The 27,780-nt window shown below is 40.1% G+C and overlaps 1 protein-coding gene across 1 annotated transcript in view; it reads left to right on the forward strand.

Annotated features, from left to right (window-relative positions):
- Nucleotides 1-27,780, forward strand: part of Fras1 (Fraser extracellular matrix complex subunit 1) — a 421,323-nt gene that overhangs the window by 245,665 nt on the left and 147,878 nt on the right. The window contains exons 20-22 of the mRNA XM_027939818.3: nt 1,097-1,240; nt 21,273-21,425; nt 21,631-21,777. Coding sequence (XP_027795619.3) covers nt 1,097-1,240; nt 21,273-21,425; nt 21,631-21,777 — 444 coding nt within the window. The remainder of the gene's footprint in view (nt 1-1,096; nt 1,241-21,272; nt 21,426-21,630; nt 21,778-27,780) is intronic.

The following is a 27,780-nucleotide window of genomic DNA, read 5'->3' on the forward strand; positions in this document are numbered from 1 at the left end:
ATCTGCACCATTGCTTTCCACCAGTCGTGTGCCAGGAAGGAATTCATCAGTTCCAGCAAGCTCTACCCAGCTCCAGTCCCTTGCCTCCCCACCTCTTGGAATCAGACCTGCTTAGACCTCCTCGTCCTTGGCAGAGAGATCCTTAAATCTCCTCGCATGCGCCTGCTCCTGCTGCTGCCTGCTGCCTGCCTTGGCTGCGTGAATGCAGCTGCTGCTGCAACATCCTTTGATTCCTTGCCACCCTTATCTTTATTGCCTACCCCTTCCCAAGGCTCACCTGGTCTTTTGCAGTGTAGTACCTCTTGTTCACGTGGTGGTTTTTCTGGGGAAGACATGGCTTTGACATAATTTTGCTTTAGGGGTTGAACTTCAGATGCAGCTCATGATAACCTCCAGAGAGGACTTTTTTTTTTCTTGTTCTTCATATTTTCACTAAGTATTGCTGATAAAACAGACTTTCAAGTTGTGTGAAGAAGGGAAAGCTTGGCTGATGACACAGGCTAATGAGACGTCTCAGTATCACTTGCTGTGTGGATCCCTCCATCTGCCAGGAATTTCTGAGAAGTAAAATATCTCCCTCTTCTCCCTATCTCATTCTCCCTTTGAAGCATGGTATTTTGGAGTGGGGGATGTTTTACCATTTATCTTTGTGCTTTGTGACTCTGATTTGAACTTCCTATTTAATACAGATGGGGATGGTCATTCTGGTTCCCCTGGAAGGTATAACACATTACACAAAATTTTATAGTTCTAAATTCCATATTATGTTTGTGGACAGTATTCTTATTTTTTTAAGTATTTATTTTTTAGTTGTAGTTGGACATAATACCTTTATTTTATTCATTTATTTTTATGTGGTGTCGAGGATCGAACCCAGGGTCTCGCACGTGTGAGGCGAGTGTTCTACTGCTGAGCCACAACTCCAGCCCAACAGTATTCTTATTAATAGCAGAAATGCAGTCTCTTGGTCAGGTCTAAGGGAGTGCCTGCCTTGCTCTGCAATCTTCAAAAGATGATTAGAGTTTGAGATTTGTAGAGTGCGTTAAATACTTCATGAACTTGCATGTTGAGCTGCTAATTCTATTTCTCCCTTTAGAATGCCACCCGAGCTGCAGGCGGTGCCATGGGCCCTTGGAATCTGACTGCACCTCTTGTCACCCTCATGTCACTGTTACCAATGGGAAGTGTAAGACCAGTTGCAAGGAAGAGCAGTTCCTCAATCTCGTGGGGTACTGTGCTGGTGAGTGGAACTTCCTTCAAAGTCCTTGGAAATTGCCAGGCTGCTGCTGGGGCTCTTCACAGCAGGCATAAAGGGCTCTTGTACTTATCCTTTGGGCTCAGATGCTGAACTCTTCTATAGATACTTGTCTCATGTCTGGGAATTCTCTGCACTGCTCGCCTGCAGGCATTTACTAAATATTTGTGGATTCAAATGGAACATCTAATAATACTCCTGCAGGACCTGAAAAACCTTAGAATCTCATACTAAAGAAGAGTGAAAGGATGACTTTAGTACCTTTGTATGCAGTTGGCAATATCATTTTAAGACAGTAAAGTGTATTGTCAAAACACTCACTCCAAAGATGGTGTCCCTCTGTCTCCCCTTGCTGGGTAGAATATTTGCCATAACCAGGCATGAAATTTTAAGGAGATTAACCCAAAAGTAGACCAGTTGCCTCAGGAGATGAGATTCTTTTTTTTCATTCTCATTTTAGAACTCAGATATCAAACAAACAACAAATTAGGAAAGCAAAGAGAAATTTCAATAACGTTGCAGACATCTGCCATTTATATCCATCTATTCATTCACACAACATCAGGAAATCTTGAGTCTCTACTAATGGTCAGATGTTTGGAATACTGTGGAGAAAGTGAAGAAGACAATGAGCCTGTCACCGAAGACTTTATACAGACGAATATAATGTTAATGGGTCTGTGTACACGTTTTTACCCTCTTCTTTAAATTATAGGTGAAATTTGAAGAGTTCTGCCTTTAGCAGCTGCGGTGCTACTGGGCAGATGGTAAAGGCGAGGAAGCTAGGACTTGGTAGAATGGGTGCTAGAGGGCTTGTCCTTGGGCAGGATGGACTCATGGCCAGTTGTCTAGGTCACAGTGTCCAGCAGGCACATTCAGTCTGGATATCACAATCTGGTTGTGGGCAGAGGGAAGCGAGTCAGTGGCAGTGTAGCTGGTGGTACCATGGTCCTGGGTGATCCATTCCTTTCTGTGCAAGATCTTCATGCTAGACTTGGGGATAAGTTCTGAACTCTAAGAAGACTCAAAACTGTCAAGTTGTAGGAGTGTAGCTGAAAAGCCCAGTCACAGAGACTGGGAACAATTTAGAGGCAATGAAAAGTAGAATCTCCAAGTTCAGGCTTAAGACTAATCAGAAACCCTACCAGCTTCAGGATCTGAGTCTCCTTGCTCATGCTGCTCATTGTAGTAAGGTCTGTCTTAGGAAGTTGACAAAGGGAAGACATTGGTGTCTGCCTCCCAAAGGAGAATCTGATGATAGCAGGGGTTGACTGTTATCATCATTTGTAAGCTTGAATTTAGCTACTGAGTCTTATTTTAGGATATACAGGAGGAGCTATTATGAGAACTAAGAAGACCCGATACGGTGTGTCAAGTTTTGAAGGTTGGAGGTCATGGCATTAGCTTCACTTCCATTCTGGTGAAGGCCCTTCTCTCAGCTGCATCACATCATGGTGAAGTCATGTGTGTACGTTAGAGCTTATATTACTAAATAGGAAGTCAGAGGGAACAAACTTCTACTACTTCCCAGTAGCACCACCCTGGGGACCAAGGCTTCCATCACAAAGGGTCTTTGGGGGATCCAAACCATATTAAAATCATAGCACATGGTTAAAACACATTAGTAGTTAAGTATTGAGGACCCACCAAGCCACAAGTTACTTAGTTGCTGTGTGAGGGAGCACAGAGACCCTTCAGCCTTCTTAAGGAGATGAACTAAAGACTCAGAAAATGAATCGTATAAAGAAATGTATGTTCAGTAACATTTATAGGCAGTAAGGGCTGTAGGAGTTCAATAGAAAGATATGCAACAAGACATGGAAGGCATCACACAGGAGAAGAAGAGCAAGGATTCAGTTAGAGGGAGGTCAGGTGGGCTTTTTGATTCCTCCAGGAGAGAGGCCTAGAAGCTAAAGCCTAGAAGGATGTTCATGGCCAGTGAGTCATCCAACCAGAGTGAAGAACATGATTGGCATTAAAGCATATTAAATGAAAGTGTTGGAAAATTTAAATTGGAACCAGAATATTTAAAAATCCAAAGTTTTGGGCAAAATAGTGTGGACTGATCTTATAGGTGATAGGGTTATGAGAGTTTTGCAGAAAACTGTTCCTTGACTAAAGGAGTGTTATGGGCAAGAAATCTGCAAGCTGTGTGAAAGATGGACAAGGAAAGATCCGCATCAGGGAGAAGAATGAGAAGGTAGTACCAAAGCTACACTCTTAATGATGGCTTATTCTATTTCCAATCTATTTTCATGTGGACCCTAAAAATTTTATACTGGGACATATTTTATAAATAAATGTTTATATAAGGATATTGGAAAATTTTAATTTTTAATGAGCTGTGTTCCTGCCAATGTCCAGAACACTCTTTGATAGTAAATTAGGTGATTAGGAAATGCATTAATTTTTTAAGGCTAATACGGGACCTTTAGAATCATGGGACTGAGTTAAATGATTCTGTGAGTCCCTAGTCTTAGAAGATCAGGTCCCATTAATGTGAGCAGGAAAGGCAAAGACTGGCTGTCAAGGGAATTAAGTGTACTAAATAATGTTTTAAAATAAGATAGCCATCGTCTGGTGCTTGGGAATCATTTATTCGGTGAAGACTGGTGGAATAGTATTTGTTATAGAGAAGTTTGAGTAGTAATTTCAATTGTTACTTTTAGAGAAATGCATTGAGCCCAAGGCTTGTTCTTTCACTAAATATATGCCTTTTCTAATCACTTCTCACTCATCTGTAGCATTGTAACACATTCATCCTTTTACCAATTCATTGAGCATTTATTAAACATAAGTGCCATGGCAGGCTGAGCTCTGTGCTAGGCTCTGGGGGTACAAAGATGGAATTTGAATTCAAGAAACTTAGTTTAGTGACAGAAGGAATATTAGTCTTCTGGGGTTGATATAACAAAACACCAGAGGCTGGGTGTCTTAAGAGAAAGATCTGTGGAAGATGGTTTGGATGAGGGCCGAAAGACCTTACGAGGTAGTTGCAGGAATCCACATGAGAGATGAAGACATTTATTGAGAAAATTGATGAGGGGATGGAAAAAAGAAATTCTGGCTTTTCTAGACCAGACATCCAAGATCAACAGCCAGCAGGGTTGGCTTCTCCTGAGGCCCCTCTCCTTAGTTTGCAAATGGTTGTTCTCTTGTTGCCTTCTTTCATTGACTCCCCCCTGGCTTCTTTTATTATAAGATTGAATTAGGATCAGATTCTGAGGCTTATTTTAACTTAATTATCTCTTTGGTGGTCCTATATCCAGCCGTGATGACATTCAAAAGTTCTGAGGTTTAGGACTTCAACACACAGATTTGTGGAGGACACAGTGCCCATAAGAGAGGAGGGTATTGATTAGTATGATGTTGCTGTGGTACTCTATTTACAGTACAGGATCCTTGAAAAACCTGCAAGACAGGACCCCAACCCAGACTAGAATGTCTGTATAAGGGGGTGTGAAGGCTTTCTGGAGCATGTCACAACTGATAGGATTTTGAAAGGTAAGAATTAGAGGAGCATGAAGTTTTGAAGAATAGAGCAATCCAGCAATTCCAAAGAAGATATCTACTTAGTCACCCATGAAGACTTAAGTAGAATGTCAGTCCTGGGTGTGGGAAGCGTGGGACTTGAAGTGGAGGGAAGCAGGGCAGAGCAGAAAGGCTCTACTCAGTTTAAGAACATGCTCTGTCATCCAGGCAGTGCTGAGATGATCTCACAAAGGCTTTAAGCAGGGAGTGTCATGGTGAAAATGAAAGATCTGTGGAAGACGGCTTGAGAGATGAGACTAGGACAGAACCACCATTGGGAAGTAGTTGTAGAATCCACCTGAGAGATGAAGCTCTTCATTGAGTTAACTGCTGAGGAAATGAAGGAAGGGAGTCCTGCCTTCGTTGGGTGTGACTTTAGGTTAATCTGTACATGTTTTCTGTTTTGTGGGCAGAAATAATCCAAGAGTGGCGATTTCTTTTAAACCTGGTGATAATGGAAGAGGGTACTTTATAGATGGTTCCCAGGTTTCAGGTCATAGAAATTCAAGGGATGGGAGTAGATAGATGTACCACAGGTAGGAATAGGTGTAACACAGAGTGAGGAAGACTATGTGTTTGAATTTAGACAAGTTGAACTTGGGGTGACAGTTGGACTTCCTGGGGCAGCTGTTCAGGAGCAGACTGAAGGGACAAGTGAATCGGTTTCTTCATGCAGCCACCAGGAACTTGTCTCCTATCTTAAGTTTACCCTGAACCTTTCTCCTGGAATTCTGTTTTTTAAACTGAAGTGTTGCCTTATTTGGGTTGTAGTTAAACTTGTGGAATGTTTAGATGAGTTTTATCTAAACTCAGGAAGGTGTCAGGAGGAGCTATGTGATGACAGAATGGAGGGTCATCCACCCTGGGCTGTGTCATCAGTGGAGCATCCTTCAACGTCCTTGAGAAGTCCTAGCCCATTGGAGGGCCTCTCTGCTCTATGGTGAGCCTTACAGGGTGGTGGGATTTACCTGTGGGACTTATTCACTATCTGAGCTGTACCCCCAGATCATCATTGGAGACCTCTTAATCACACTTAGCTGTTTAAAAAAGAAAATTACATCTAATCTATCACACAGACAAGAGTAAACACATCCTGGGAACAGGTCCAATAACCTCAATGTGTTCTCACATATGGAGATGTCATATGTTTGGGATTTTTTCCTCTAAGTCTATCAAAGAAAATATATAGTTAGTGAGATTTAGGCTTGGGCTGAGGGTTTTCAACAAAGATAAATGAACTGGGGTGAGAGGCAGGAGTGCATAACATTGAGATAGACATGGTTAAGTGCTATGGAGAGCCAGGGTTTTTCTTCATAGATTTTTTTTTCTCCCACATCTCAACATTATCAAAAATTTCCAGAGCCTGGGGTGCTTTATCCATTTATCATTTGCAGCTAAAAGCTTTCTCCTGTTCATAGAAGTGGGTGAAATTAAAAAGAAAACACAGATAAAAACCTGAGGGGGAAATGTCAAATGCAGATGCATTAAAAAAATAATAATAATATCTTGGGCTCTCTGGATGCCTAATGGGATGGCTATACATTTTAGTTCTTGTGGGAAAAGGTAATAATTCTGAGAGAACAATATTGCAGAGGGGAATACTGGAAAAAATTAAAATCACTGATTTGTTATAATGGGGGAATTCTGAGGGATTAAAAGTGTTTTTGTTTCAGCGGGAATTTTTTCATGTTTCACCATCCATATGGGAATATAAGCAAAAGAAAACAAGTTTCAGTAAATAAATATGACTTTGATCGTATTTCATCTTGTGTTCCGTGGAATTCAGAGTCTAAGCAACAGTTACAGGTGTTACATACAACAAAGACTCTTGGGAAAAAAATAAGTTCTCATATTTATTTGATCAGGCATTTTGGTTAATTAAAGTTAATAGACTTTCATTATTCCAGTATTTCTTAGAACTTTATAATTGCATGTGTTCATTATGAATTGATAAGATATGGTGGCCTGGACATCATTTCCCCAATATTCCATTAAAAACCCTCTCTTACTTTTTTTGTAGCCTTTCACAGGGCTAAACAATGGCTTACAGAATGATCTTTGGAAAAACCCCTGGACTAACCGGTATTAGTGTTTTGAATTATATTTGGTACTAAAGATAAAATGAGATTATTATCCTGTATGCCATAGGCTCCCTTTCCCCTCCTTCCCTCTCTCCTCTTTTTCCCCTCACTCCCTCCTTCCTTTCTGTGTGGACTGGCAGAGGGGTCACCCAAAGAGATGCACATTTTCTACCCTTTTGCTTCCTGAGGAAAACAACTGTCAACATTTTTCTTCCAAACCATTTTTTTTAAAAAACACTTTTGAGTTTTTTTCCATGATTTTCTCCATTTATTGTCATAATTTCTAAAAGAAGCGTCCTAAAATTTTTTTGGTGAAAAAGTAGAAGTGCACAGATTAAAAGAGCAATAGATATTCATTGTGAATAAGCTGATAACAACTGCCACACTGAGTAATGTGGTGGTGTGGGGGCGGGGTGCAGTTCAAGTTGAACACAGTTGAGAATCTGGGAAGGAGCCCTGGGCGAGCCAATGAGAGCCAGATCTGTTCTGTAGCAGCTTCTACCATGTGGGGAGACAGGTTGGCTTTGCAGTTGCAAATGAAAAGGAAGGAAAGAGGCACAAACCCTAAACATGTAGTGGTAATTGCTTTCTTCTGATTATCAAAATCCATCCCTCAGTGCCTAGCTGAGATTTCTTCCCTTCTAGACCAGCCTTTTCTTGGCATCTCCCACATCTAATTCCTGGTATGCTACTAGTTTCTACCAGTTACCTGGCACTCGGTATTAGATCTAATAATAGGTGATGGTTGTGGGGACTTAGTATGTAAAGTGTTGTGCTGATTGCTCCAAATGTATTTTGCCAATGAACAGTCACAGTGATCCTCTAAGGTGGCTACTAATCCTTTTACAGCTTTACATTAAAGAAACTGAAATGCAGAGAGTTAAATAATTGGCTCAAAATTACTGAAGTTGCAATTGATATAACCAAGAGTTGAACCTAGAGAGTGAATCCAGAATGCACATACTTAATCACTTGTGGTACTCCATGATGTTATAGAACAACTGAGAACACGCAATAGGAGCTCAGGAATGATTTTTTTGGTTAGTGGATTGACAGGGTCTGGTATGACGAATAAGGGAGCTTGGAGAAGTGCTATCAAGAAAAGTTGCATGAACTTGTTAGTCTCTTGAATGAGGTATACACTGTCATGTTCCTGTGTTCTTGTAGTATATTATCCTTATTAAATGATCAACTTTAAAGAAACATTTTAACACATACTCAAGTTTGATAATTTATATCATTCCACATTTATTTTAATATTTTTAAGGAGTATATAACTGCAGTTTTATAGTTGTAGTCAACAACTATGTAATTCTTTGTTCTTTTTCTCTTAACTATCACATTAATTTGCATGTTAATATGTGCAACATAATATGTGTTGACAATACTGGAAGTATCCACATAATTCTCATTTTTTATGGCTAAATACTGTTCAGTTATGTTTATGTAACTTAATTTAATTGACCATTTTTATCTGGTTGATAATGAGTAAGAGATGATTTTTTTGCTTGGTCCAGGATAGGTTAAACATGACTTCCAATACTATAGCTCAGTTTTCCATGTTATTGTTAATAGTAAGAATGGTGTGTGGATTTATACTTTTCAAAGCATTTGCTTAACTTCTTACTCATTTGATCATCCCAAGAAAGCTTCTTGCAGAATTGGGAATACTAGATAATTCCCATTTTTGTTGACTGGAGAATTAAAAGCTCAGTGCAGTGCCTAACTAGCACATAGGTGGTGTTTGAGAAATGTCAGGTAGAACAAATGACTCAAATCAGGTGTCCCAATGTCTCATCTAGTCCCTTTCTAATGTGTAGTAATTGGATCCAGGACCTCTTTCTTCTCAGTGCAAATCATATTTTGCTTCTTATCTCCTTTTTTTCCTCTTCTTTCCATTCCTATTCTTCTATCTCTATATTTTTTCAATTTTCTCGTGCTTTCTATTTTTTTTAAAACACTTGCTTCTTTATTTTCCTTATCATCTTTTTGGTAATGCACTTTCTTTTCTTATTTCTCATCATGTCACCATATCTCCTATTGCTTGAACTATGAATTGCATACCCAATCTCTCTCCAAAATTTTTAATGATTTTCTCTTCCTGTCTCTATTTGTGTTTTATTTAAGAGATCACACTGTCTACTGAGGGATGATTGAAGATTTCAAGGCATTTCTTTTCTTTGAGTTTTTCCTTTCAGAAAACAAAAACAAAACTTTTTAGTTTGAGTAAGTCCCATTTGTTGATTCTTGTTTTTAACTCTTGTGCTATGGGTGTCCTATTAAGGAATTTGGAGCCCAACCCCACAATATGTAGATCAGAGCCAACTTTTTCTTCTATCAGACGCAGAGTCTCTGATTTGATATCAAGCTCCTTGATCCATTTTGAGTTAACTTTTGTGCATGGCGAGAGAAAGGGATTCAGTTTCATTTTGTTGCATATGGATTTCCAGTTTTCCCAGCACCATTTGTTGAAGATGCTATCCTTCCTCCATTGCATGCTTTTAGCCCCTTTATCAAATATGAGATAGTTGTAATTTTGTGGATTGGTCTCTGTGTCCTCTGTTCTGTACCATTGGTCCACCCGCCTGTTTGGTACCAGTACCATGCTGTTTTTGTTACTATTGCTCTGTAGTACAGTTTGAAATCTGGTTTCGCTATACCTCCTGATTCACACTTCCTGCTTAGAATTGCTTTTGCTATTCTGGGTCTTTTATTTTTCCATAGGAATTTCATGATTGCTTTATCTATTTCTACAAGAAATGCCGTTGGGATTTTGATTGGCATTGCATTGAACCTATAGAGAACTTTTGGTAATATTGCCATTTTGATGATGTTAGTTCTGCCTATCCATGAACAGGGTATATTTTTCCATCTTCTAAGATCTTCTTCTATTTCTCTCTTTAGGGTTCTGTGGTTTTCATTGTATAAATCTTTCACCTCTTTTGTTAGGTTGATTCCCAAGTATTTTATTTTATTTTTTGAGGATATTGTGAATGGGGTGGTTTTCCTCATTTCCATTTCAGAAGATTTGTTGCTGATATACAGGAATGCCTTTGATTTATGCGTGTTGATTTTATATCCTGCCACTTTGCTGAATTCATTTATTAGCTCTATGTCAAGAGCTTTGTAATGTTTTGAACAACCAATAAAAAAACAAATAAAAAAAAAGAAAACAAAAACATGATCCATGCTTAAATTGAGGCCTTTCTATATTTAAAAAAGGAAATAAAAAAAAAAGAATCACAACAACAACAGGTATTTTCTCCTGCATGTGACTTTTACTAAACATACCTTATCCAGGTGTAGTAATCACAGAAAGCTTACTTACAAGCTCTGCATCCATAAGGCTCCCAGTGAAATCAGGGTGGCTGATGTCTTTGTGGGAACTGTGAGCCAGACCCAGATTTCAGGGAATGTTTTTGCAGGTCTGTGTTAATGGAACACAGATGGATTTAAACATAGCTTATCCTCTTCAGTACCAAAGGCAATAGAACTCTAAGGCTACACTAACTTTCTTTCCTTACATTCATGCAAATCTCTGTGGTTTACTTGTAAAAACAGTGACTTAGTTGCAAGCATGATTGTTATGGTGTGATATGAGGCGTCCCCCCCCCATCAACTCCTATGTTAATACAGGAATATTCAGAGGTGAAATGATTAGATTGTGAGCACTGTAACCTTATCAGTTCACCCTAGTTTGAATGGGCTCACTAGGCAATAACTGTAGGCAGATAAAGTGTAGCTGGAGTAAGTGGGTCACTAGTGGGGCAATTCCCTGGAAGGGCTCATCTTCTCTGCAGCCCCTTCTCCTGTCTCTCTGCTTCCTGGTTGCCTGAGATTCCCTCTTTTATGATCTTCCACCATGATGTTCTGCCTCCCCTTGGCCCAGAGCAATGGAGTGGATTTAGACCTTAGACTAAATCTCTCTGAAACTGTGAACTCAAAGTAGACTTTTCCTCCTCTAAGTTATTTTTGTCAGGTATTTTGGTCACACTGTTGAAAAGCTGACCCACACAATGATCATCAGTATTAATGTTGGTTCTGATGGGGCCCAGTACAGATAGAGAATAATAAATGTTTATTGAATACTTACTGTGTGCCATCTGTATACATACATTATCTCATATACTCCTTGTTGCAACCCCAGGAGATCAGTCTTATAGCATCTCCATTTACAACACAAGAGACTGGGGTTAATGATAATAACCCATCTGCCCCAGCTTGTAGCCAGTAAACAGTCGAACTGGGCTTTATACCCAAGCAGTGCTTCTTTAAAGGTACCCACGTGACTGCTGTGTCCTTGGCCTCAGTTTCCATCAGGCTCTCTCTGCTTCTTGGTCATTTTATTTACTCTTTTTAACGCTTTGTGGTCTTGTCCACCATGGCCTTCCCATGCACTCTCCACACTACCTTTATGTTCAGTCCACAAGTCTGATTTCTTGTTTTGTTTTGCTTAAAGGAGTAACATCCGATGATAAAGCAAACAAACCTCACCTTTTCTTCTCAAAGTCTCCACCCACTTTTCTTAAATCAGCACAATTCAAAACTGTTGAGCTACAGCTGCTTCCTACCTACCCCTTTTCCATATTCGAATCACTGCCATATTTTGCAGATGCTACCTATGCAATAGCTGTTGGATATATTACCTTTTTTTCTGTTTCTACTGCAAAACTCCAAGTTCATCTTTCCCAGAAAGTACCCTCAATTTTTTTCCCCAAAAGGCTCTTCCCTATTAAAAGTCTCTGGCTTCTTCCCAAGATGAGGGGTAACTCTTCTTGAATATTGGCTTTGATTTATAAAACACTTTTTAATGCTCAAAACTTTTTGATGGCTTCCCATTGCCTACCAAATGAATTGTAAATTCCTCACCCTGCTTTCCAAGGCCTCTGGTCTCCCTTGGCCACTAAGTGTGTGTCCAGAGCTCCAGGCATGCTAATTCTCTTCCTCATTCCACACTATCCCCTTCCTCTATACCCTGTGCTAAGAATGTCCTTAGTTAGCATCATTTGCATTTATCCACCGAACATCAAAGTTTAAGGCCCTCTTCTTCCCTTTGGATAAATGCTCTTTGTACCTTCTTTGACACAGCATTTTGTGTGTGGTTTTCTTGTCATTCCTCCATGAACCTGTCAAGGGAAGGTTCTGAGTCTGACTCAATGTACGGTCTTCCATAGTATCATCTGTAGTGCCTCCTACCCAGCTGACTTGCCAAAAGTGTTAATAAAGTGAACCATTTTCTATTTTGAAGCTAAGTCAAGTAAAACAGAGATGGGATACAAGGTGTCAAGATCCACAAGCAGGTATGTGCTCATGTCCCCTTGTTGGTGGTGTGATCTGGCACCAAAACTGAGAGCTTTGCGTTTATATTTGACACTGCTGTTTGCCACATCCCTCTGCCACCTTCTTTAAATGGTCTGTGTTCTCGGCTCCTACTGAAGCCTTCCCAACACATTGGTGAGTTTGTGCATACTGGGTAGAAATCGATGTCCTTTCACATGAAGGTCAGTCTATTGTGGTGCTTTTTGTTTGGTTGGTTTGCTAAGAGTAAAGCAATGGCCGTAGGCACTGAAAGAAGGAAGTTTTGTTTGCTTATGTGGCTGGTTGGTTTTGTTTTGTTTGTTTTATGGTTTTTGCACTAATTCAGAGTCTCTAAGAAAAAGAACACATGCTTTCTAAGAGCTTATGGGTGAGCTGAGCCTAGAGTAATGATGAAAAGGAAAGAGATTCCTCTTTCTCGTCTGCCATCCACTTGTTATTTTTGGATCCTTTCTGTACTTATCTCACAAGTTGAATCCCATCGATTTTAAAGGAGGCATCAGAATCCAAATTCTACATCTTATAAAGGGCCTGAGTTTCAGTATGAAATTGTTTCCTTTTTACCTCATGAGGAACAGCTACAAGTGCTGATTATTTTAACCACTTCCAAATGCACTGAATGTAGTTGCATCAGGAACCTAATCGACTGACAGGACATTACTAAAAATCTCACTGTGTGTCTAAATTTATCTTTATAGGTCATTATTTATCAGCTAAGGAGTCACTGCCCCATAAAACTCAAATCCAAAGCTATTGCTTCAACAGTACACATTTACTTTAATATCTTCAAGCATTTTTGACTTTGCTCCAAAGACCTGAAATCAGTCATTTCACTGCTGTGTGCTTCCATCCATCATGATTGTGGGTAATCCTCACTGATCCTTGAAGCAGAGCCTTTGTGATTTGAAGAAAGCATCACACAGTGATGACCACATGCAATTTCCTCACAGCTGCAGGGTGACATATTAGGGGATGTTGCAGCTGCAGAGTCAAAATATTAATTTTTTATCTGTTGAAATTTTTAGCATGTCTGCATGCTGCGCAGATTTACAAAACAAATAGAACCTTCTGATGCTTAAAACAAGAACTGTATTTATTTTATCTGGAGCTAGTACTTCATTTCCAGGCTTCCTTGTAATGTGTTCATTAATTTGCTTGTTTAGAGTATGAATTCACTGCATTTACTAACAAGGAGGCACATACTCAAACAATTGGAATTCCACTCCCCCACACACATACTACACAAATGCTTATTAGACATCAGTAACTTGAAACAGGCTAAACAGAAAGGTACCCTGTGTCTCTCTTCTTTCCTTGTCACCCTTAATGAGTCATATGTAAAGACTCACCATTGTAATTGCAATAGTGACAAGAAAGAATTTACTTACTGAGTGGCACTGGGAGGAAATCTGAGACGACCTCCAGAATTGGCACTTTCTTCAGCAATTAATGGATGCACACTCACCATGTAGACATATTAGAGGCCAACTCCTATTTTTCTTTTTATTACAGACAGGAAGATCAGATGTAAATGCCTCATTGCACAGATGGGGATTTTAGGATGGGACACTAATCCTTGCAGAGGCTGCTAGATTGGTGGGTTGGAAACTCACTTCCCCTATTTTAGTAACTGAAATCCTGGTAAAGATTAAGCAGCAATGGTATAAACTTTCTGTAGTGTGTCCTGGGAAATTGTTTCAAATAATCACCTTTGGGCAGGAACAGGAGTGGAGTAGACAGGGGATTCATTCTGGGGTTTGTTGGCCTCTCTGAAGATACTGCCCTTTTAAGGACACAATTTCTGATGGGTGTGTTACTACAGCATAGTCCAACAAGGATCTGAATTAGGTTAACACCTACCAAGAATAATTCAGGGGTTGCCTCCAAATCAGCTTAGTTCTAAGAAAGTGTGTCCACAGTGTAAAGTGACTGGTGTCAAACATCACTGGCACCACGTCACCTCCTGCAGTGCCTTGAATCAGGACTCCTACCATCTCTTAATTGCATTTAGACTGTATAATTAATACATTTGGCTAGCCACTGGGATATTTCTCTCGTCATCATCTCAAATTGTAACTGACAACACACTTGAAAATTGTCACACACACAGTCTGGTAGCACCTTTTTCCTCCTGGCTGGAAGTGGATAGAAACCAGTCAGTATCACCCACATTGACCTTTTCATGGGACTCCAAATTCTCCCCAGTTCCTTAGTATTTATTCCGATATTGTTTTCCTTTTACTTGACAATTATGTAAGTGCTACCTACTAGGTACTACTGATTTGGCCACATTCTACTTTGTTTTCCTTTTTAAAAGAGTTTTGGGAACTGACATGAAGATAACCTGAGGTGTGCTTTTCTTCCTTCCCAAGGTTCTCCTTGAGACCCGCACTCCCCTCTACAGTGGTGTTCATGTACTTGTGTTATGTTAGAATTCTTCACCTGCCTAGTCAAGCATAAGCCCCTTAAGAACAGTTCAGCTGTAGGATGTTAATTGCCAAGAAGGGGCTTCTGCAGATGTAACAGAGGGAAAGGGGGGAGTAAACAGTACGGACCCTAATCCCATCTCCCCGCAAACGTTTCATGTTGACAGCAGCTGAATGTCAGAGTTTTTTTGGATTGTTGGTTTTCTGCTGTGGTTTTATGTCTTCTCTCATTTATACGATTTCTTATTTAAATCTGTAAGAAAAACACAGAAACCTCAGCAGATGGATACAAAACACAAATTCCTAACTGCCTTTAGGAAGTTATTATATTCCAAACTTCTTTTCTTGACTTGTTGTGGTCTTCCAAACCTGACCCAGCCAGGACCTCAGCGGTTCCTTTTATATTCTTTAAGATCCTGCCATATATGAATTTTTTCTCCCTTCCTTGAAGACTTCCCATTCTTTGGGATTTTCCCAGGTCTTGAAGGCATCCCATGTCACTGGATTTTCATCGAAGATTTCCCTCTTTTTGGAACCCTTTCCAAAACCTCTCAACCTTACCTGGTTGCTCTTGCAGAGAACCCACACTCCTGGCTTCCCCTGGGAGGTCTTCCCTGTTTCCTGGACTGAGTTGGTTCCTCTCTTATATACTTCCATGTCATCCTGTCCTCACCCTATAGCATTCCATAGTAATAGCCAAGCTACTTCTATGCCTCCATGTTTACCCTGTGTTCTCTTATTGCTGAACCTGCTGTGCCACATCTCCATCCCTGGTGGCACAGACATAATTTGATTTTTTTTTTTTTTTGGCATTGCCAGGGATTGAACCCAGGGCTTTGCACATGTTAGGGAATTATTCTACCACTGAGCTACACTCAAGCCCATGAACGTAAGTTGGAGAGAGCTCTCTTTAAGGAAAGAAGCGCAGCCCAAGTCCATCTGAACACTGGATCAACATTCCACTGGGCTGTCTCTAAACCAATTCTGTGGGAGAGGAGACAGGGAAAAAATGAATGGTCTCCCTGCTCCCTTTTTCTCTCCATCTGGAAAACCTTTTGTGGGGTGGGATAGGGAGATGAATAATATAGGGCTGATTTGATAGGGGACCTGGCTCTGTTAGTTCTCCAGTGCACATTTGGGTTTCCTTTCTTCTTTCCTTCCTTCTTTCTTTCCTTCTACCCCTTCCCTCCCCCCCTTTTCCTTCCTTTCTTCCTTCTTTCTTTTCTTTCTTTCTTTCTTTCTCCCCTTCTTCCTTTACCTGTGTCCTGAGATCTACAATTTTTTTTGTTTTGTCTTTTTGTTTGTTTTTAGATGGTGCTGGGGATTGAACCCAGGCCTCACACAGGCCAGGCAAGTGTTTTACCATTGAGTGATGACCCTTGCCAAAAATCTGGTACCTCTGTAGGTCTGATTTTGATGACTTTCTCTAGGAGCACATGATGATACCACATTCCTGGTTCAATGCAGGAAAGTCACAGTGGGTGAGGAAGAAATCACTGATATTGATATTTCAGATTATTATTGGACATACCTATTAACTACTCAATTATAATGATGTATGTAGGGTCATTTCTCCCCCTCCCACCATCCTGAATACCCTGTAAGTAAAGTAATAATCTCAATGTCGTAGTTTGAAAGAAACAGACTTTTTAAATGCTCATCCTCACTTTAAAAAAAAAACACAAATAAAAACAACTTAACACCAATTATCACCAACCAAATTAGTCAAGATTGGTTTTGCTATTTTAAATTTTTTGGTTCTGTTGAAGGTATGATGAAACAGTCTTATGAATGGTTCTGGGAAATATAAATTGATACAAACTTTCTGGAAAGAATTTTTTGACACATATTAAGAATTTTGTCTTGTTTTTCATTCCCATGGTGGTTAAAAGTATATACCCCAGAGTTGGTCTGGATGTGACATATGAGCAAGGGACTTTTAAACTCCCAGAGCCTCAGTTTCTCATTTGTAAAGTGGGGATAATGAGATTGTCTACTTCATCTCTTCAGATGAGATTATGCACTTATAGTAATTAGTAGAGTGCTTAATATGTATTCAGAACTCAGTAAATGTAAATAAACTATAATGATACTGTGAATTATACTATTTCAACATTGTCCTTTAGGAAATAATCTGGAGTGCAGACAAAGATTTATGCACAAAGATTTTATCATAGACTTAATTAGAAATTGAAGACAAATTGGAAGTAAATGTTCAAACTATAAGAAAAAAAAGCATTTTTGGTTGTTTCCTCGATGCTGGAATATCAAGTAGGTCCTGTTTACAAAGAGTCTCTAATGATAGGTAGAAATGTTGGTGAGTATATTGAGTATATAAAAAAGGGTATTGAGTATGTAAAAAAAGAGCTACATGCTCACATTTAATATAATCTCACCAGTGTGAAAATCTGTATATGTAAAATATGTAGAGAAAAAACTAAAAGAAAAAATGCCAATGTTAGTAGTTAGTTACTGGCTCTGAAAGGCATTCCTAGGGTGATTTTCATGCTTATTTATAATGTGTAAAGATTTTTTTCTATTTTCGTCCATGGACTACTTTACAGTCAGAAAAATACTACCCCAAGATCCCTGTTTGAACTCTGCTCAGCGTTTTCCTCTGTAGATCACAGTGGCCCAGGCTGGAGCCAGAATCCTGCTCGCAGGTGGTACCCAAGGGACTGGCCCCTTGTAGCCTGTCATGCCTGAGTTCTGGAGTTGCCCCAGGGAACGGTACTTTTCTGGTTGTAAGTCAGAACACTGGTATTAATCCTCGAGCTCTTGTTGCTCTGATTTCTGGCTTCTTTCCCTGTGAGTCATTACTCATTTTGAGATCTCCCAAGGAATTCTTTCCAACAAAGAGATTTTGACTTTGAGCCTCTGAAGACATAGGTGTTTTCTAGGTTTTAGGAATTTATTGTTCCTTTTGGCTTGGTTTAATAAAAATCAGTCAACCAGCCTTTGGAACAGGATTCCAAAGCATATTTATTTAAGTGGTCTTCCGTGGAGGGCTTGTGTATGACAGGATTAGGAAGGGAGGTTTGCGTGAGTGGATGAATGCAGTACCCACTCAGGTTGTTGCTTCGGAGTGAATTTATTTAGAGGATCTGGTGTTCAGTATGACTTTTTAAATCACAGAATGCCTACAGATAGCGAACAAAAAGAGAGGGTTCAACTTTCCAAACTCAAGTACTTATAATCTCCCATGTAAGCTGGATCTGTAAACTAACTTGGATTAATGTGACACTTTGGGCAGCTGCAGTTCATGGTTTTATATTTTCAGACATCATTTATTGATTTCTCCTTTGCCTCTGGGTACTCACTCTATCATGCAATGTGATATGTCAGGGGATTGATGGATATTTTCTTATGACTCTTGTAACAGGGAGCCATAGAAGGAAGTGGAGGCCCCAAGTCGTTTCAGTCTCCACAGTTCTTGAGCTGTTTCTACTAGCTTCTGGAAGCTCTACACCTAAATCCAGGCATTTTTGGTTGAATACATCTGGAGACTTAGTTAGCATAGAAGTTGAGGGTTGTGAGAAATCCCTACATTCATCAGGCAGTCAGAGGCAGAGAAAGAGGACTCAGCGCAAGATGATCACCAGGGTAAAATGTGCTAGGAGAGGATACAGGGATTTTGCTGAGGAGGGCTGGAACTCTGGAGGCCAAAGTCAGGTAACAATGAAGTGGGAGTTAGGAAGGCAGGAGACAGGGTATGCAGAGCAAAAAGTTCTGGGGCAGGAAGAAGTGCAGAACACGTTTGTATGTTGAGGTAAAAGGAAGTAAGGGGGAGGAAAAGTGGAATAAGTTGAAAAATTGGATCAAGAATGCAGATGCAGGGCTGGGTGTGGTGGCGCAGGGCTGGGTGTGGTGGCGCATGGCAGTAATCCCAATGGCTTGGGAGCCTGAGGCAGGAGGTTCACAAGTTCAAAGCCAGCCTCAGCAACTTAACAAGATCCTATCTCAAAATAAAATGTTAAAAAGGGCTGACATTGTGGCTCAGTGGTTAAGTGCCCCTGGGTTCACACAAAAAAATGTAGATGGAGGAATCCTGAGACATGGAAGAAAATGAAATAAAAAAATGGGTAAAGATAGCTGTTAAGGTTGGAAGGAATGAATTGAAGGTGCTAATTGAGTGAAGTAGCTGGGAGAGTGGGGAGGAGGATCCACCTGACTCTCGCTTCCTTCAGAAGTAATTAATACACAGCACACTCCTCATTTCAGCAGCTTCTAGAGAGCCCCAGGATCAGGCAGACCCATAAATACCTATTTATTATACCCACAAAACACTACAGAGATTTGCTTACTTTCTCTTCGAAATGTCCCCTTGGTGATTATTCTTTTTTTAATTTCTCTAATTGCACACTAGAGAGAGCTTCAGTTAGATGCAGCTAGTTGTTAGGCAGCGGAACACCTGCAGATCTTGTTGCTGCATGCCTGAGCCCAGAAAGCTCTGTTCATGCTTGTTTGAAGAGGACGAGGCTAAGGCTTTTCAAATAAAAAAGCCTTGACTCTGGTAGTGTTTCGGAGATTTCCATCCTAGAACTTCCCCACTCGCCCAGGTAATCATGAAACACTCTCACCTTCACTTCCCCCAGCAACTTTCCAGAGCTTTTGAACTTCCCCTTGCACACCTAGGATTGTGCTGCTGCTCTGGGAGGAAGACACAGAAGAACAGACGGCTTGGCATGTGTAGAAACCACGCACCAGGCGGGGGAAGAGTCCCCTTCTCACATTTCCCTTGATCTGGTCATTATTTCCTTTATAATTTACTGAAGAGCTATAATGAGGATTAATTTGGTTCTTACGATATCATGAATTGTTTTTGATATGGGCAAAAAAGCTTCTTGTAATTTGAAACTCCCAAGGTTCAGCGAAAGGTCAGGCAGGGGCTGTTGGTTTGTGTGCTATTGAGAGTCCTTGTTTTTCAGGGGAACACTTGGCTCAACTTCTGGGCTGGCTTTAGGGTTTCTAGGGAAAGGGTTCTTCTGTGGACAAGTGGGCACTGGGATGGGGGCGAGAGCTGGTACTTGTACAGAAAATGTGTCTAGATGGTCAGTAGTTGAGAAAGTGTCACCAAGAGTACAGGTAGAAAGACTGATTTTCAACAGGGCTCAGGGCAGGTGATCCGTTTTACTGACATGGATTTTTTTTAATGAAAATCACAGTGTCTCTCTCCAAAGCCTTGAGGTGAAACAGGACCCTCTGGTATTGCCAACTGGCCGTGCTATCAATAGGAACTAGGATCAAAGGAGCTGTCTGTATCAATAACTAAGAAAATAGTGAAGAAACCACACAGCACAGGAACATAAGTTTCTCAGGTAGGATGGCTCGGTGACCTAAGGGTCAGCTCTAGCACTGGAAGGAGCAAGAGAGAGAGCAGGCACACCCGAAAACTTCTATTTATTGGGAAAAATACATTCGAGAAAGTTCCACCCAAATAAGGCAAGGGATTGGGTTTCGAAGGGTGGAGGGTGGAGTCTTGCTTGGTGATGTCTTGTGGTCAGCAGATTGACTGACATCTTGGAAAGCCACACCCATCTCAGGTGCTGTGTGGAATCATAGGCAGAGTGAGAGGAAAGGCACACATATGTCGCACAGCCCCGTCAGGCAGTAATGTCAGGCCAGTCCCCTCATACACTCACATGCGCACTGCTCACACACACACAGCCCATGGCTAGCTCGTGACACTCTGGGTCCTGGGTGGGCATTAGCAAGTGCAAGCTCTTTGCATCCTGCACGGGAAGGTGGGAAGGCTCTGTATCCTGAACTCTGACTTTTCTTTTCCTAAATCTTTATTCCTTTTTCATTTGGGCACATAATTCAGGATTTGTGGGTTTTCTTCTGCCTTTGGGATGAAGGATGGTAAACGAGACTCAGAGGGTAATCACCACTTGAAAGCAGAGCAGAGGACATTTTCACCCACAATGAAAGCTGAGCACAATCGAGTTCTTTATTAGAGGATGACTATTATATGAGTGAGAACAAGAGAGTGCTGGCTGCACAAGATAATTTGTTTTATAGTTTTAATCACAGCTGGTCTGACAGAGCGGCTATGAATCATGTATCAGGTCATAAAAGTGATTTTTTTTCAACTCCCAACCCTTCTTTATAACTTTATCTCTAGCTAAAGACTAAAAATTTCCAGTGACTCAGTCCATTATGTACTACCTGCCTTGCCCTCATCCCAAAGGCTGAGACTGGTATGCTCTCTCTGGAAGACCAAATTTGTGAGAAGGAGCCAAGTGCAGGGCTCAGAAGCCCACTATGACCAGGAGCACAGACTGGGGACACACTGCCCTCAAGTGCATGGAGCCCTTATGGGAGATGTTGAGCATACTGAGCCTGCTGTTTCTGTTGGTCTGACAGTTCTGTCTACACCCCCAGCAAGTATCTATCACATGTGCCCTGGTACTTGAAGGTCATTCAATTGGAAAGAGATGAAAACTCAATTGCTGTGCTGGGCCTAGCCATTTGCTAAAAACCTCAAACACACAATTTGTACAGGTCCCAAGCTTCTGCTTTACTGACATACGCTGCCTTTGGGCTACTCTCCGGCTGTCTGTGCTGCAGTGCTGGTAATTGAAATCCCTCTGCCCTCCGGTGTAGTGATTAGGCTGTACTCATGAGTACCGCTGCCGTCTCTCTGTTCCCTGCCCTCTCCAGACTGCCATCCCCTGTGCCAGCACTGTGTAGCTGATCTCCAGGACACTGGGAGCGTCTGCCTGAGGTGCCAGAATGCCCGCTACCTGCTGCTAGGGGACCACTGTGTTCCTGACTGCCCTTCTGGATACTACACAGAGAGGGGAGCTTGTAAAAGTGAGTTAAGTGCTGACTCAGGAGGTTCTCCTGGGGGCAGTTGCTGAGAGGGCTTGAGCTTCCTGAAGAAGAGAGGAGCATATGTGCATGGACCGTGAGCCAGACCAGCGAATGTGCTCGAAGTGGGGGCCTTGTTATAACCAGCACTTGCAATGCAGCCTTGGAAGTCAGCCTGGCTTCATGGTTTCTGTTTGTTTCTCTGCAGAATGCCACTCCTCCTGCAGAACCTGCCAGGGTGGAGGACCTTTCTCCTGCTCCTCATGTGACGCCAACCTCGTTCTGACCCACATTGGCACCTGCAGCACCACTTGCTTCCCTGGGCACCATCTCGATGACAACCATGCTTGCCAGCGTAGGTATTTTAAATGAACCTTCTCCCCTCTTCTGCTCTTCTGGGCCCATGAGAAGAAATTGTGAGGTTCATACTGCCATCTTCTCTCCTGGCAGCCTTCATTTTTCTAAAAGGAAGAAAGCTCATCTAAAAGGCAACATGGATACTCTTAGAAGACTACAACTCAGATTTCAGACTCACTGAAAGCACTGTCCTCTCTGAGTATCAGCTACGTGATTTTAGGCAGGTTACTTAACTTCTCTTTTCCGGTTACCTCATTAACAAAATAAAAATGTTAGTCTATCTCATCTTTACGGTTTCTCTCATAAATCCAGTTGTTTGATCCTGGGCAGAGAATGGAGCTCACTCTAATTCACAGTCAGTGGATTGAGCACGCGCCTGGATTTAATTTGTCTTCTACGTGTATTTATTGAATATTGACAATGTGCCAGGCTTTATATGTTTCAAAACATTCCATTTCTGCCCAAATAATAGTTATTTTATCTTGTATAAGAGCTACTCATATACATGTCTTATATCCTAAATAAGCTAGAATATGATTAATTACTTTGATTCAAAGAGGACAAAGGACAAACCAAGAGTTAGAATAAATTAGGGAAAGGGCAAATCTGGATGGGAAAAAAATTAGGAAATCCTTCACAGATAAAGGAACATTTGTGATAGGCCAGGGCAGCTTACTTTATTTCAATCACTAAAGTGTCATTTTAAAAAAATTGTTATACTTTTGAAAATGACAGTGAACAAATACAGTGGTGATATTTCAATTTCATGTTCTGGGAAGAACCATATTAAAGGCAGTGTCGACTAGTGGCTAGGAGAGTGGGCTCTGGAATCAGGAGACTAAAGTTCAAATCCTAAATGGCACTCGCCCACTCTGTGACAAGTCAGTTAATTGTAGTTCCTTAGTTTATTTTTCTGTGAAAAGGGGATTTGAACAGTATCTACACTCCAATGTTGTTGCAGTTAACACAGACCCCAGCAGGGAACCAGGTCTATGCAGACTAACTATTCTTGTTACCATTTGTCATGGTCGTCATCACCATTATCAACACCATCTGGAATGAGGCAAATAATTTAATAAAGTTTATTTATATGGATGGATAGAGATAGAACGATAAATACCGCCTTTAATTTATTGAGATGCTTGCGTGTATTTGCATTTGAAATGAAGTTATATGAAACTCACACTTTTGCATCATTTGTTGAGATACCAGAGATAGAACTCTTTTTCAATGAGAAGATTTCTTTACTTTTGAAACAAAAACTTTGCTTGTTATATATCAACCATCCGCTGGAATCTGTAGATTCTATAGTGCAGGAGACAGGAATAAAATACTTGTGCTTTCTATCCAAGAGCAAGAGCGTGTTGGTGGAGAAATGGTGACTTAGATTTATGAGGATCTTCCTAGCAGCAGACTCACAGAAATAGAAGTTCAAAAGAAAAAAACAGAATCCCTTGTATGAAGTATAGGTGACAAAAATGCATTGCATTAAAATATTTCTCTTTTGGGAAGTGTTTTCCTTGCTGCAGGGTGGCCGTTGCATAAACACATTTGCTATGCTACCATGTAAATAGGATTTCATAGACTATTTCAGTTGAATTAAGAACCTCCTAACTTTAGTCCTTAAGTTTCACCCTTTCTAAGATCGGATCAAGTAAGCCCCAAATTGAGATATTTAAGTTTCTATTATGTAAAAAAAAAAATAAATAAAAGTCAACAATGCTCCTTTGTAATGCTCCCCGTTATAGACAATTATAGGCCCTGACAATTTTAGAAATTGTGTAGTAAAGGGCTTTTGAGGAAATGTAATCAGAATTGTGTGAGGCAGTGATAACTATATTATTAAAGAAATTAAGGACTGGAGAGCTTTCTAGATTTCAGTTGCAGAAATCTTTAGAAAGTGTGCATTATTAACTGAGCTCTAAAGTTTTAAGGGTGACTAGGTTGAGATAGAAACTATAAAAAAGCAATAATAAGGGGCTGGGGTTGTGGCTCAGAGGTAGAGCACTTGCCTCACACGTGTGAGGCACTGGGTTTGATTCTCAGAACCTCATATAAATAAGTGAATAATATAAAGGTCCATGAACAACTATATATATATATATATATATATTTTTTTTTTTTTTAAAGCAATAATAAAAAAAAGGTTCTCAGTCCTTAAAACCATAGTGCTTTGGAGCTCAAGGACTCCAAAGTTACTCCATCAAACATTGCACCCCATGCAAAGATAAAGATGGCTTTTCATAGCCCTCCACGGAGCAACAGAGAACAATCCCTCATTTACACAGTTACCTTCAGAGGTTTAATTAACTGTCATTTCCCACTTGGACATTGCTCCAGGCAGAACTGGAGCCAGCAGAGTGTTCAAGCAGAAGTGGGTGGCCATCTCTAATTTAGGGACATTTCTTTTACCAATTACAAAGATTTACTTTTTGAGTATGCATTTCAACCATCTTCAAATGCACCTACAACTACTAGGTACCACTTCATTTTTGTATTCACAAGTTTATCTTTGGGATCTTCATCAAATACTTTGCCCAATCAAAGTAGACATGAAGAACAGTGGAATAGTGCAGACGACACTGTGATAAACCCACATACTGACAACCATTTGATCCTTGACAAGAGAGCCAAAAATATGTTGGAGAGAAGACAGCCTTTTTAACAAATGATGTTGGGAAAAACTGGATATTCATATGAAGATTGAAACTAGATCCTTGTCTCTCACCCTGCACAAAAGTCAAATTAAACTGAATCAAGGACCAGAAACTTTGCAAATGCTAGAAGAAAACAGGGTCAACACTCCACCATATTGGTACAGGCACTGGCTTCCTTAATAAGTTCCCTAAAACTCAAGAAATAAAACCAGGAATCAATAGTGGAATGTCTTCAAATTAAAAAAGCTTCTACACAGCAAAGGAAATGATTAAGAATGGGGGTAAGTCTTTGCCAGCTGCTTCTCTGACAGGAGATTAATATCTAGACTATATAAAGAACTCAAAAAACTTAGTACCAAAAAACAAACAAACAAACAAAAACTCAATCAATAAATGAGCAAAAGAACCAGACACTTCTCAAAAGAAAAAACACAGATGGTCAAATGATATATGAAAAATGTTCAATATCCCTAGCAATCAAGGAAATACAAATCAAAACTACACTGAGATTTTCTCTCATTCAGTCATAATGGCAATGATCAAGAATACAAATAATAATAAATGCTGGCAAGGATGTGGAAGGAAAGATACACTTATACATTGTTATAAGAGACTGCAAATTAGTACATACACTCTGGAAAACTATGAAGATTCCTCAAAATACTAGGAATGGAACCACCATTTGGCCCACCCATCCCATCACTCCCTCATATTTATCCAAAAGAAATAAAATCAGTATAATAGAGCCATACAGCTACTTCAATATTGATAGTAACACAACTCAAAATTGCTAAGTTATGGAATCAGTCTGGATGACTGTCAATAGACAAATGGAAAATAATACGATATATATATATATATATATATATATATATATATATATATATACACACACACACACACACAATGAAGTATTATGCAGCCATAAAAAGAATGAAACTATGGCATTGGCTGATAAATGGTTGGAAATGGAGAACATCACATTGAGTAAACTAAGCCAGTCAGAAAATCAAGGGTCAAAAGTTTGCTTTCATATTTGGAAGCTAGAACAAAATAAGGGAAAGAAGGAGGAGGAATCAGATATCATAAAGTTAATAGGAAAGATCAGTGCAGTAGAAGGAGATCAAGAGGGAGGAAGGAGGAACTATAAAGGGGAGGAAATGTGGAATGAATTTAACAAATCACATGGTGTACTATAGGGAATTTCACCTTTATGTACATGTAGAAAGCACCAATCAAAAATAAATAAATGGGGACTCAGCACCACATATAAATAAGTGAACAAAATAAAGGTCCATTAACAACCAAAAAATTTTTTTAAAGAAAGAAAGAGTGAAGCAGGAGGCATCACTGTACTACAGAGCCATAGTAACAAAAATGGCATGGTATTGGCACGTAGACCAATGGTACAGAATAAGAGACACAGAGACAAACCCGTATAAATACAGTTATCTCGTACTAGACAAAGGCGCCAGAAACATTCACTGGGGAAAAGATAGGCTCTTCACCAAACAGTGCTGGGAAAACTGGAAATCCATATGTAACAAGATGAAATTAAATCCCTATCTCTCACCATGCATGAAACGCAATTCAGTGTGGATCAAAGACTTCAGCACTAGAACAGAGACCCCATGCCTAATAGGAGAAAAGTAGGCTCAGATCTTCACCATATCAGCTTAGGATCTGATTTCATTGACAAGACTCCTAAAGCTCAAGAAGTAAAATCAAGAATCAATAAATGTGATTGATTAAAATTAAAAAGCTTCTTCTCATCAAAGGAAACAATCAATAATGTGAATAGAGAGCCTACAGAATGGGAGAAAATCTTTACTTAAGGCACCTCAGATAGAGCATTAATCTCCAGGATGTATAAAGAGCTCAAAAAACTTAATGCCAAAAAAAACCCCAAATAACCCAAATCAATAAATGGGCCAAGGAACTGAACAGACACTTCTCAGAAGGTGATATATACAATCAATCAACAAATATATGAAAAAATGTTCGACAACTCTAGCAATTAGAGAAATGCAAATCAAAAAGACTCTAAGATTTCATCTCACTCCAGCCAGAATGGCAATTATCAAGAATATAAACAACAATAAATGTTGGTGAGGATGTGGGGAAAAGGTACACCCCGACATTGTTGGTGGGGCTGCAAATTGATGCAACTATTATGGAAAGCAGTATGGTGATTCCTTAGAAAACTTGAAATGGAACCACCATTTGACCCAGCTCTTTCTTCGCTTTATACGCAAAGGACTTAAAATCAGCATATGACACAGCCATATCAATGTTTATAGCAGCTTAACTTACAATATCTAAACCGTGAAACCAACCTAGGTGCCCTTCAGCAGATGAATGGATAAAGAAAATGTGGTATATATACACAATGGAGTATTATTCAGCCTTAAAGAGGAATGAAATTATGGTGTTTGCAGGTAGATACATGGAGCCTGAGAATATCATGCTAAGCAAAATAAACCAATCCCCCAGAAACAAAAGCTGAATGTTTTCTCTGATATGCAGATGCTAATTCACAATAGGGGAGGGGGTAGGAAAGAATAGAAGTACTTTGGAATAGGCAGAGAGGAATGAAGGTAAGGGAGGGGGTATGGGGGTAGGAAAGATAATAGAATGAATCAGACATTATTACCCTATGTGCATATATGACTACATTACTGGTGTCATTCTACATCATGTACAACCAGAGAACACTTTGATGTCTTTTAAACCTACATCTCACTCACCAGGTCCCTCTGTACTCTTTTCCTCTGACAGGTATTCAGAGTCAATTTCAGAATGAGGCAGAGATGGTGGTGCTTGTGCATGTGTTAGTGTGGTGGGTGTACTTACATATTACAACACTTGGATTTTTTTCATTTCTGTAGTAAGTGTTTATTGAACACCTACAATATGACAGATCACCAGCTAGATGCTGGGGAATATTGTAAGGAACATAACACACCTGGTCTTTGCATTCCAAGTCTACAGCCTAAAGGGTACACATGTTAAACAAATAATCACCTCAGTGAAAATTGTTACCTAAGGCAGGAAAGAAATGTCTGGGTGCTGTCAGAGCATGTACCTGTGAGACCTGTTCTAGAATGGAGATTCCACAAAGGATTTCTGGGAGGAGAGAGAAAGAGGATGGGTAAAGAGTTAAAGACTTGGAGATTATAGTAAGAGGATTCAAATGTGTGTGTTAAGCTTTCCAGGAGGAGAGAATGAAGGGAGGGTGGAGGAACAATATTCATACAGATGTTGGTAAGAAATTTTCCAGGATTGAGGAAAGACTGGGTTTTAGGGGGAAGTGTACTTTGAAACCTAAGTAGTAAGAATGAAAA

Source organism: Marmota flaviventris, chromosome 7, assembly GCF_047511675.1.
Source record: "Marmota flaviventris isolate mMarFla1 chromosome 7, mMarFla1.hap1, whole genome shotgun sequence".
Classification (NCBI taxonomy): domain Eukaryota; kingdom Metazoa; phylum Chordata; class Mammalia; order Rodentia; family Sciuridae; genus Marmota; species Marmota flaviventris.